The 12,992-nt window shown below is 39.6% G+C and overlaps 1 protein-coding gene across 8 annotated transcripts in view; it reads right to left on the reverse strand.

Moving 5' to 3' along the window:
• bcorl1 (BCL6 corepressor-like 1) overlaps positions 1-12,992 on the reverse strand; it is a 183,144-nt gene that overhangs the window by 35,797 nt on the left and 134,355 nt on the right. For all 8 annotated transcript variants that reach the window (XM_052020783.1, XM_052020782.1, XM_052020780.1 and 5 more), the window contains 3 exons: positions 12,727-12,889; positions 4,779-4,859; positions 3,536-3,949 (listed from right to left, as the gene is read on the reverse strand). In XM_052020783.1, the coding sequence (XP_051876743.1) occupies positions 3,536-3,949; positions 4,779-4,859; positions 12,727-12,889 (658 nt within the window). The remainder of the gene's footprint in view (positions 1-3,535; positions 3,950-4,778; positions 4,860-12,726; positions 12,890-12,992) is intronic.

Here is a 12,992-nt window from a genome sequence, read left to right on the forward strand (position 1 = left end):
TCTCAACATTTAACCTGTCAATCTTCTTCAGAATCCTTAGTGCTTCAATAGGATCTCCTCTCATTCTTCATGAGTATAGGCACAATCTGCTCAACCTTTCTTCACTTATCAACCCCTTCATCCCAAGATTCAACTCCCTGAATCTTCACTACACTATCTCCGATGCAAATATATCCTTGTGTAAATATGGAGATAAACATGGTATGCAGTACTATGGTTGCAGTGTCAACAAAGCCTTTAAACTTGCATCAAAACTTCTCTAACTGTATACTTCATGTTTACAATGCAGGGCAACATTCCTTAGCCATCCTAATTATTGCTATACCTGCATGCTATCTTTTAATGTTTCATGTACTGGATCCTCCAGATCCAGCAATATTTTGTACTCTTAATCCCTAAAATGTCTTTTTCATTCTTCTTTCCAACATAGATAACCTCACATTTTCCCACATTCTACTCCATCCGCCAAGTTCTTGCCCACACAATATCTACATCCCTTTGCAGGATCTGTGTGCCTTCCTCACAATTTGCAAACTGACCTACCTTTGTATCATCAGCAAATATGGCTGTAGGAAACTTGATCCAAGTTATTAATAGATTATAGGTAGCTAAAGCCCCAGATTAAAATTGCTGCAGCATCCCATGTTTGCCAAGCAGAAAATAACTTATTTCTCCATACTCTCTGCTTTCAGTTAGTTTGCCACTTCCCTTTCCATGCCAGACATTTTCCCCCAACCTCATGCACTCTTATCTTCTGAAGTAACCATTTATATGGCACCTTACTGAGTGCCTTTGGGATATCCAAATACACATCTATTGTTTTTTTTAATCCACCATATTTATTACATTCTCAAAAAACTCCAGCAAATTTGTCCCTTTCATAAAACTATGTTCACCTCTTCAGAAATGGGAAAGTTTATCAATTTCAGCGAAGAAACAACTTGTATGAGTCAACCCAGTCAAAGCCAACTTAGCATCTGACAGCACCTCGGGTAATTCTGAAGTTGAACCTATTAAAATTAGGGCAACGCAGTGGCAAAGCAGTAGTTTTGTTGACTCGCAGCTCTAGTGATCCAGGTTCAATTCTGAAATTGGGTGCTGCCTGTATGGAATTTGCATGTTCTCCTCAAAACAACATAGGTTTCTACAGGGTGGTTCGGTTTCCTCCCACATCCCAAAGGTGGGCTGGCAGATTAGTTGGTTATTGTAAAGTACCCCCTGATGTAGGTTAGTAGTATAACAATCAAAAGGAGAGTTGATGGTCATGTGAAGGAGATTAAGTTGCAAGGGTACAGGGAAACCAAGAGAGGCGACTGATGGGATTGCTCTGCCTACAGCTGGCATGGACATGATGGCCGAATGGCTCTTTCTGTATCGTGATAAGCAAGTTCCACTGCTCAGGTCAGTGCTGTGGCTAACGGGGAACAGCAGATACTTCTTTTAAAAAAAAGATTTTGTGCATGTTGGTTTGAAGGGTGGGGTGAGTCAAGACGTAATGCACCAAAAGTTCATGAAGATATCTTTCAAAGAGGTTTCCCAAATAAGACACAGCTTATCCTTGTAGCAATGCTTTAGTTTTAATCTTATATTGTTTTGTGCTAACTGTCAACCTTTGTAAGAGTTAGCTCTGGATCTGTGGAATTTGCTTTAGAGGCACCTGATACTTTGTCAGTGGCTGGAAGCCACTAAAATGACCAAATTCCACTGAGTTAAAAAAAACATGTGCCTAGGAAGTGGTTTATGCAGTTTCAAGCTTTTGTCAGCTTCGTGATTCAGGTTCAGCGTAAATAATGGAAAATGGAAGAAATACTGTGAGTTATGCAAAGTCTATCATTTTCCATCCAGGTCCTCCATGTGGTTTTTATGCTAGGACATGGAGGAGGCCAAACATGTGCATAGCCACCAAAGGAAAGAGCACATGCCAATATGCCACTTCTGGAATTTCATCCACTCATGCAGAAACACTTAAGGTTCCTTTCACCATTAAAGTAAGCCCATCTGATCACCTGCAAAGCCATGGATTGCAGTAAAAGGAGGAAGGTTCATAGAACATAGAACAGTACAGCATAGCAACAGGCCCTCTTACCCACGATGCCTGCGCCAAATATGATACCCAATTTATATTAAATCTCTTCTGCCTGCACATGATCCATATCCCTCCATTCCCTGCATGCTCATATGTCTAATAGCCTCTTAAACGCCACCATGGTACCTGCTTCCACCACTACGCCTAGCAGCCTGTTCCAAACACCTACCATTTACTGTGTAAAAAAAAACTTGCCTCGCACATCTCCTTTAAACTTCTTTGTTCTCACTTTAAATGCATGCCCTGGAGTATCTGACATCTATACTTTGAGAAACTTCTATCAGAGCTTTCCCCTGCCTACCACACTCCAGAGAAAACAACCCAAGTTTGTCCTACCTCTCTTTATAGTACATGCCCTCTAATCCAGGCAGCATCCTGGTAAACCTTTCTGTAACGGGGCAACCAGAATTGCACACAAAGCTCCAAATATGGCCTCACCAAAGTTTTATACAGCTGCAACATGACTTCCTTACTTTTATACTCAATGCCCGGACCAATGAAGGGAAGCTTGCCATATACCTTCTTTACCACCTTGTCTATTCGTGTGGCAATTTTCAGTGAGCTATGGACTTGGATCCCAAGATCTCTCTGTATGTCAATGCTGTTAACAGTCCTGCCATTAACTGTATACTTTCTCCTTACATTTGACCTCCCAAAATGCAACACCTCACACTTGCTCAGATGAAACTCCATCTGCCATTTCTCTGCCCATATCTGTAACTGATCTATATCCTGCTGTATCCTTTGATAGCCATTCCATTTACTTGGTTTTCTCTTCGATCCATGGCAATCCCCTTGGTTGCACCCACATTCTATCCCCAGTTTGTGAGCCCCACTGTCCTTCCTTCTCCCAATCTTCTGACCACCCACAATTCACCCTCCAGTGCCCTAACTACAGAGCCTCACACCTTCTGCTGCCATAATTGCCATTGGCCCATCTGTGCTCTGATCCCTCTGGCAACCTTCTGCCCAATCCCTTTCAGAGCCTAGCCCAAAAAAAGTTTTCCAATTGTCAACTTTTTCATGGCAGGCAAAATTGGTCCAAATGCTCATCATTTGTCTAACGGTCCCAAACAGACAAATTTCCAGTCAATAGTCTTTTATCCACTATCATACCATAGATACATATAACAAACCTAAAGTATGGGTCAGTGATGGAAATGGATCCACATTACTCAAACTCTCAAATGCCTGACAGCTTTTTGAGGTAACTTGTGCAATTAAATGAAGCATTTTGCGTGAATGGTATTGGAATGATCCCTGCCATAATCAATTCCCTACTGAGCCAAACAGCAGGATCAGTTGAACTTCAACAATTTTGTGGCTAGAACTATTTCGCAGCAAAGAAACAGCACTTCTTACGACGAGTTTTCGGGAGTCAATTATCAATAAAGAACAGTAAAAGTAAGGTGGCAATGCATACACTTTTTAAAAGACACTGAACTTTACCTGTAGTAACTGTCTTTCTTGTTTGTGAACCGATGCCATCTTGATTTTTCTCCCCTCTGTGTAAAGATACTTCAGAATCTACCTCATTCCGAAACTTTTTTCTATTGCCTCTTGCTTGTGTCTTAATGGTGGGATTTTGTTTATTATTAGCTTTATAATTCCCATCAGTGTCTACGAGGCAACTCAAGTCACGTGGTTCCAAACTATCCTGTTCACTCACTTCAGTAATCAAATTGGCAGTTCTTCCCACCTCACTTTCTTCTTTGGTCTCTTTACCCTCCGTTTTAAATAGCTCTTGACCCGTTGAATTCTTCTTTACATCATCTTCCACTACCTCTTGCATACGCTGACTTTCCCCCAATGAAATGTCTGCCTGATCACAGCTCACATGTACTGATGTACCGCAATGACTCTCTGCAACATAAACATTGAAAGAAATATATAGACATTTTAATTAGCTTGTGACTTGGGAATATCATATCACTGTGATCTGAAGCTGCAAGATTATGTCTAAATTACTTTGCAACTGAAGTAAAATATCCATCTAGTGTAATTTCACCGAACTGTTTTTCATTACCAGCTGCCTCTACAATCTTGCAATCAATTCACAGAGTATGGGGAAAAGCAGGGAAAGATCTAGTCATGTAGTTGGCCTGCGACATCTTAATGGAGATTCTCGAAGCCACCAGACAGCCCCAAATTCCAGATTCTTGGCACTCCTGTCAAAGTGCAAAAGGGCAGGACAGAGTTGCTCGAGTCTGGAATCAGACCTATTAATCAAGTTAAGACCAAGTATAATCTTTAAGGGAAGCAGGGTAACGTTATTTAATAATTTGACTCAGACCTGCAAATGAAATTTAAAAGTTGCACTGGGGGAAAATGCAATGAAGTGGAGGTGGGGACTATAAAATAAGCTTAAGTCTACGGACAGGAAAAAAAGGGAAAGATGACCAAGAAAATATTGGTTTGGGCACATTTAGAAATGAAGGTGACATAGCAACAGATGGGTTGCAGCAGGAATGGAGAAAACACATGACTTGAAAGATGTAGCTATTAATATAATCTAAAAGAAAACTTAAACATAACTTTGCCATCACTGCATAAAATTTTCTTTGTGCTGTAACTTTCAAAATGAAAACAAAGTTGCCTGTCTTATTGTGTTTGTTGAAGTATTCACACATCCATATAAAAATATCAGGAGCATTCTAGTTATTTTTCCTTGGTCGAAGAGAAGTTTACTCACCTGACTGACTACGGGTCCTAGTTTTCAACACCACTGGAATGAAGTCCTTAAAACTATTTTTGCCTTTTTTCAGAGTAAAATCTAGGAAAGTAAACAAAAGACAATAATTTTTACATTTTATGCCATAATTAACTACCTCTGCAGGATTTCTACATTTGAGCAATTTTACAAAGACATCAGCTACCTAAAATTTATTTTTGTCAAAAGAGTACAATTTGGAACAAAATTTCTTTTGATGAGTGGATTAGAATAGTGATTAAACTTTCAAGAGAAAAACATAAGATTAAGCAGTAAAATTATTCATTGGAATTAAAGAACGTAGCTTTTGGTATTTTAAAGATCTCCATGAGGTTCCACCTCAGCCTTCTCTATGCTACAGTAAAAAGCACCACCTGCTTATTATAGCTGATAGTTATAACTTGTGTTTTAATGTCACCTTTGAAAACCTTTTCTGCACCTCCTCTGTTATACCAGTTTTATAACAACACTTCTCATAATTTTGGAATCATTAAAAACTATAGCACAAGAGGAGTGCTCTTCAGAATACGTTTTCTGTGCTTGACAACATAAAGCAAGCAACTTTCACTTATGTCATCAAAGCCAGCTTAACTGAATTCTCAGAACAAGTTAACTGTCTACCTTTTTGGTTGGGCAATAGCAAGGTGTTCTTAACTTTTCAGAGAGCAAAGCAAAAACTGTTTGATCTTAATACAAGCAAGAAAAGGATTCAGCACAGAATGGTAATTTACAGTCAATTTTGTAAAATGCCAGTAAGTTCTGAAAATCTACCTACCTTTTCCTGAATATATTCTGACTGAATATCCACAAGCCTTCTTGGGTACAGAATTTGCAAAGATTTTCTACCTACTAAGCGAAGAATACGTCCTGAATAGCTTACTCCTTATCTTGAGACTGTGGCCCCCTAGTTCTATATATCCCAGCCAGGGGAAACATCATCTCCACATCTATTCTGGCAAACCACAAAACAATTTAGTATGTTTCAAAGAAATCATATTTCATTCTTCCAAAGTCAGACAACATATGACCAGTCTGCTAATCTCTCATAATATGACAAACCCACCATCCCAGAAATCAATTTCATGAACTTTCACTGCATTCTCCTAACCACAAGTACAGTTCCTCCTCAGCTTATGAACACCCGACTTATGTACAGCCCGTATACATGAGCGACCATTTGGGAGACCGGCGGCATGGATTTGCCAGCTGCTGGAAGGCTGCAGGCATCTTCTGCTGCCTGGGAACTTGGTTCATAGCCACATTTCCAACGTGCGAACTGTTTCACAAACAGTTCACAGGAATGGAACTCTGCTATAACCTAGGGATGACCTGTATATCCTTCCATAAGCAGGACAAGACCTGTACAAAATATTCCAGATGCGGTTTCAACAAAACCCTATGTAAGTGAAAAAAAAAGTCTCTATTCTTGTACTCAAATTTTCTTCTAACAAAGGCCATAATACCACCTACCTTTCCTGTTTGATGTATCTATTTGTTAACTTTCAGTGATTTATGATGCAAGAACACTCAGATCTCTCTGAACACCAATATCTTTCAATCTCTCACCATTTAAAAAATACTCTACTTATCTACTTTTTCTACCAAATTGGATGACCTCACATTTTCCCACATTATATTCCATCTACCATGTACTTACCCATTCACTTAATGTGTCTAAATCCCTCTGAAGCCTCTTGCATCCTCTTCACAGGCCATACTGCCACCCAGCTTTGTATCATCAACAAACTTGGATACATTACACAAACAATTTATCCAAATCGCTGATCAGATTGTGAATATTGGGGCCTTCAGCACTGATTCCTGTGGCACTCCATTAGTTACAGTCATCCCACCCGAAAATAACTCATTTCCCACTTTGTTTTCTGTTCCTTCACAAATCCTCAATCCACACCTGTATATCACCCAATACCACGTATTCTAAGTTTGTTTAATAAACTCGTCTGTTACCTTATCTAAAAGCTTCTGAAAGTTCAAGTAAACCACTATAATCATTTCTCATATTTCTATTATTTATTTCCTTAGGATCTGGAAGGAGCCATTCAGCCCATCAAGTTGCCCTTATCTATTCTATGAGCCACAACCAGTTTTGTCTAACACAATTTACCTTTCATAATCCATGATAACATTTTAGTAATTAAATTCATGTTGAAATTATTATTGACTCATTATAGTGTTGGCCCATTCTTGTGATAAGGCAACTCTCTAAACTTCAGCAGTGTAGTGAGTATATTTGTATTGCTCTATCATTTAGACCAAACAGCAAACAACAGACAGCACACTGCTGCCATGCAAAAAATAATTTTCACTGGTGTTATGGGTCTGGAGACTTCAAATGTAAACTTGGTCACAGCAGATTCACAGCCTGTTTATCCCCACTGGTATATTGGCATCAAACACAAAAGAAAAATCAATGAATCTCCTTCCACCCACTCTCAGTTAATGCCCTTGCACATGCTCCATAACCATGCTTTGATGGCTCAGTCTGAGATGCTCTTGTCACTGCTGGCTTATTTAGGGCCAGAGTTGAATGCAGGGATCTTGCAGTGCCATGTGTACTGGGTTACTGCCATGTCTACTGGTAAGTAGACTCACCAACTAAAACAGACTGGCTACAGCTACTTTGGGGAGCACTTGGAAGGCTTTCACAAAGGAAAAATCATTAGGGTAATTAGTTAATATCAAACTAAGTTTCATTTGTTGTTGCTGCTGTTACTTTTATGTTCCAGAAAATCTTCTGTATGATCATTCCAGTCTTAACACTTCATTGGAAAGTGCACATGAAGAGGAAGGCTTCCAAATGATGGTGCATGCATGCTGACCTTTGCCTGTGTAACTTTCATCACTTACTTACTTACTCAATGTGCTTGAAAGCAGACACATCGTGAAGGTAATTTTTTTTTTGCAACTTCCTCTACCACTTTAGGATTACACTTCAACAGAGTAAAGGAACGGATAAAGTGAGTTATCCAGCATTAATGCAAAATAAACTCGGTAGTAATTTGCCAAATACTAAAATTGTATGTTTTTCTATGTATATATCTGTTCTTACCATGCTACATTCTACTAATGGCAGATTCTTACATTACCCTAGGAGAAAGTACATGCTAATCCATTAGTGAATCTTTTTTTAAGGCAATATTTGTATGATGATCCACCAATGAAGGCATTCTGAAGAAATGTGATTAACCACAAATGGAACAGATGAATGGATAGATGCTGACATTATGCTCTGTGCAAATCTTAAGATTTTCAGCTCAGTTAAGGATTAATTCTTCATTTTGTATACTTATGAGGTGGTGAAGCTCTTCAACTGAATGAACAGCCTTCTATGTTGGTTTCACATTCAGACTTTCAATGTGTAATGATTCAGATTCCATCAACTTTTACATCCACTTGACTTAATGTTGCACCCCAATAGTTATTCAAATTGTATGGCCCTGTCAGTGATGTCCATGTCCCAAAAAAACCCCAAACGGATATATAAATAAATAAATAAAGGATTGCAATACAGATGCTGAGCCTATAGTAATTTATTAGAGTCACAGATTTGGTTTTCCAGGCTTGAACAGTTATGAGTTCAGCAATTATACATCTCTCAGTGGAGAATGTTTAATTACAACACCACTCTGTAAAGAGCCTTCCAGGAGCAATGAATGATTTCTCTATGTATACTGAGGAATGAGATAAGCTGCTGCTAATGAAACTCTACCTGGTGCCTCTCAGCAACTGAACCAACAGGACTGATTGGCTGCCTTATCTTTCGACGATTAAAAAAAAAGTTGTAATTCCCTATTTCTTTGCCACTGCATGTAAAGGAGAGTGCTTGAGAACTCAGTGGAAGTTGGTCAGCCATCATGGGCAGCTATATGCATGCCTCTTGGAAGTTTCATTGTAGAGCATGGTTAACTGACGCTGAGATGAAAGATCAACCATGATCTTATTGAATAGCGGAGCTGACATTAGGGGCCAAATGGCTTGATCCAGCTTCTATCATGTTCCTACATTTCAATGTGAGTGGCCGATAATTTTCTCAAAAATGAAAAACATGACCTAATTTCAGCTGCTGAAGCTCAAAATGAATAATACAGAATTGATAACATCGCTCAATAAGCATCATATACAGCAAAAATCTGAAGCATGGCTAGCACATATCACAACCAGAATATGCTGGGTTGAATTTCATGAATTACGTGATTCACACATTAAAGGCTATGCTTCTATGTTTTACAGAGATACAGTGGCATGCAAACATTTGGGAACCGCCTGGTCAAAATTTCTGTTACTGTGAATAGCTAAGTGAGTAAAAAATGACCTGATTTCCAAAAGGCATAAAGTTAAAGATGACACATTTCTTCAATATTTTAAGATTACTTTTTTATTTCCATCTTTTACAGTTTCAAAATAACAAAAAAAGAAAAGGGCCCGAAGCAAAAGTTTGGGCACCCTGCATGGTCAGTACTTAGTAACACCTCCTCTGGCAAGTATCACAGCTTGTAAATGCTTTCCGTAGCCAGCTAAGAGTCTTCCAATTCTTGTTTGGGGGATTTTTGTCCATTCTTCCTTGCAAAAGGCTTCTAGTTCTGTGAGATTCTTGAGCCACCTTGCATGCACTGCTCGTTTGAGGTCTATCCACAGATTTTCAATGATGTTTAGGTTGGGGGACTGTGAGGGCCATGGCAAAACCTTTAGTTTGTGCCTCTTGAGGTAGTCCATTGTGGATTTTGAGGTGTGTTTAGGATCAGTATCCTGTTGTAGAAGCCATCCTCGTTTCACCTTCGGCTTTTTTACAGACGGTGTTATGTTTGCTTCCAGAATTTGCTGGTATTTAATTGAATTCATTCTTCCTTCTACCAGTGAAATGTTCCCTGTGCCACTGGCTGCAACACAAGCCCAAGGCATGATCGATCCACCCCCGTGCTTAACAGTTGGAGAGGTGTTCTTTTCATGAAATTCTGCACCCTTTTTTCTCCAAACATACCTTTGCTCATTGCGGCCAAAGAGTTCTATTTTAACTTCATCAGTCCACAGGACTTGTTTCCAAAATGCATCAGGCTTGTTTAGATGTTCCTTTGCAAACTTCTGATTCTGAATTTTGTGGTGAGGACGCAGGAAAGGTTTTCTTCTGATGACTCTTCCATGAAGGTCATATTTGTGCAGGTGTCACTGCACAGTAGAACAGTGTACCAGCACTCCAAAGTCTGCTAAATCTTCCTGAAGGTCTGCTGCAGTCAAACGGGAGTTTTGATTTGCCTTTCTAGCAATCCAACGAGCAGTTCTCTCGGAAAGTTTTCTTGGTCTTCCAGATCCCAACTTGACCTCCACCATTCCTGTTAATTACATTACGAACTGAGGAAACGGCTACCTGAAAACGCTTTGCTATCTTCTCATAGCCTTCTCCTGCTTTGTGGGCATCATTTATTTTAATTTTCAGAGTGCTAGGCAGCTGCTTAGAGGAGCCCATGGCTGCTGATTGTTGGGACAATGTTTGAGGAGTCAGGGTATTTATAAAGCTTTGAAATTTGCATCACTGGCCTTTCCTAACGATGACTGTGAACAAGCCATAGCCCTAACAAGCTAATGAAGGTCTGAGACCTTGGTAAAAGTTATCTGAGAGCTCAAATTTCTTGGGGTGCCCAAACTTTTGCATGGAGCTCCTTTTCTTTTTCCACTCTAAAATTGTACAAAACAAAAATAATACCGTAATCTTACTTAAAATGTTGAAAAGAACGTTTCATCTTTAACTTTATGACTTTTGGAGATCAGTTCATCTTCTACTCACTTAACTATTCACAGTAACGGAGATTTTGACCAGGGGTGCCCAAACTTTTGCATGCCACTGTAAATATATACAGTTATAATCAAATAGTCCATGAAAATTATGGTCTCTATTCTGCTGAAGGCAAGGAAGCAACATTTAAAAATATTTCAAAGGTGTCCAACAGTTGCAAACTATCAAAAAGGCCATCAGTGCATTCTCAGGGCATGAGAACATAAGAAATAGGAGCTAGAGTAGGTCATCAGACCCCTCAATTTTGCTCTGCCATTGAATAAGATCAGGTCTGTTCCGATCCTGGCCTCTACTTTTCTGTCTGATCCCGTAACTCTGGATTTCACTCTCATCCAAAAAATATCTATTCCAACCTTGAATATATTTGTAACTCAACTTCCATAGCTCTCTTAAATAGAGAATTCCAAAGACTCACAATCGCTTGAAGGAGCAAATTCCTCCACACTCCATCTCAAATTGGTGAACCCTTATCTGAAACAAAGACCCCTAGTTCCAGATTTCCGCATGAGGAGAAATATCTTCACAGCATCTGTCCTGGAAAGGCTTCTCAGAATCAAGTATGTTTCAATAATATCAATTCTCATCCTTCTAATCTCCAATAAGCACAGGCACTGTGCTCAATTATTCTCCACAAGGTCCTTTCATTCCAGGAATCAATCTAGTAAACCTTTCCTGAATTACCTTCAATGGACATATACTGCTTACTAAGCAAATAGACACAAACAGTCTCACCAAATCTTTGTACAATTGTAGCAAGATTTCCCCAGCTTTGTACTCCATTGCCCTTCCAATACAAACAACAATTCCCACTTTCTCAATTAATTGCTGTGCCTGCATGCCAGCTTTCCAAGTTTCATGTACAAGGATACTTCCCTGAGACCCAATTGCCAAGAGCAGCCTGTTCTGCTTCACAAGGCATCTCAGGTATGGAGGGTTTGCTTGGCTGTGCCTCCATATCTGAAGCAGATTGATTGGGATAGGTAGCTACCAAATTCAGGTTCTGGGCTGTATTCAGGACTTCTGGTCCGCCCAAAATATTTTGCAGCTGAGGGTCACTGGTCATTGAAAAGATGCAATTGCACTGGAGAGGGTGCAGAGAAGATTCAACAGGATGTTGACTGGAATGGAGTGGTTCTATCATGAGGAGTCATTGGATAGGCTGGGTGTGCTTTCCTTGGAGCAGAAGAGGCTAAGGGGAAACCTGATAGTGGTTTACAAGATTATGAGAAGCATAGCGAGGATAATTAGTAGGAAACTTTTCTCCCATTGCAAAAGTGTTTGAAACCGAAGGCTATATGTTTAGGGTGAGGGGCAAGAGGTTTAGAGGGGATCAGAGGAAGACTTTTTCCACCTAGAGAGTTATAAACACACTGCCTGAGGGAATGGTGGAGGCAGATACTGTCACAACATTTAAAAGTTACCTAGACAAGCACTTGAATCATGAAGGCATAGAAAGCTATGGCCCAAGTGCTGCTAAAATAGAATTAGTATAGATGGACATTTGATGGTCAGCATGGACGTGATTGACCAATGGGCCTGTTTTGTGGTGTACGACTCAATGATTAGCTAGTAGGAGCAAAGATTTTGGCTGATACTTCTTAAATCTGAGCTATTAATGTCAACTGCAATGTCTTCATCATTGTCCTGAGATCACCTATAAAAGAATAGCTTAAATATATTTCGATCTTTTGGAAATCTTCGAGGAGTTTTCTATTTAGTACATTTTATTTCCATAATGGCTATACATTCCTAAGATAACCACGGTTTTCTTCATCAAAGTGTCTTCAAAATTTTGTAGCATTCTTTGAGAGAATTTTGATCCCAATCACATGACAGAAACTTAGATGATGGAGAACTTATTTACCCAATAAAAACTGCCTGAATCAGTAGTTGGCAATGGCACCCACCTCAACTTGATGGATCCTTTTCTAAATTCAGGTATTAAGTGAACCATGATGGTATTTTAACTGGAATCTGAATGGAAATGCTATTGTGGGCTTCCTGCCAGGCCATACAAATAAAAGAATAAGTAGGCCTCCCATGTTAAAACTAAGGCAATTTCCTATCCTAGGCTCACTTCACTGCTCAAAGGGACATGCAAGTAGTATGGCAATTACATACCAGTTCGACCTCTATCTTGCACTGCTGTCCTGGAAGGGGATTCAGTCTTTGGTGTCCTCAGCCGTCTGCTTCTTCTTTCCCCATCATGTCCTTCAGATGAACAGACATCTTCTTCACTTTCTCTCTGGCTCACTTCGAGACTGCTTGACCGTCTTTTGCTTCCCTGTAATTTACATTCAACTGATGTCATGAATACCTTTTGTCTAACATTCTTCTCAAGTTTGCATCAAGTACATCCATGATTCCAACTCATTTCACATAAAAGC

The sequence above is a fragment of the Pristis pectinata genome, chromosome 8, assembly GCF_009764475.1.
Source record: "Pristis pectinata isolate sPriPec2 chromosome 8, sPriPec2.1.pri, whole genome shotgun sequence".
Taxonomy (NCBI): domain Eukaryota; kingdom Metazoa; phylum Chordata; class Chondrichthyes; order Rhinopristiformes; family Pristidae; genus Pristis; species Pristis pectinata.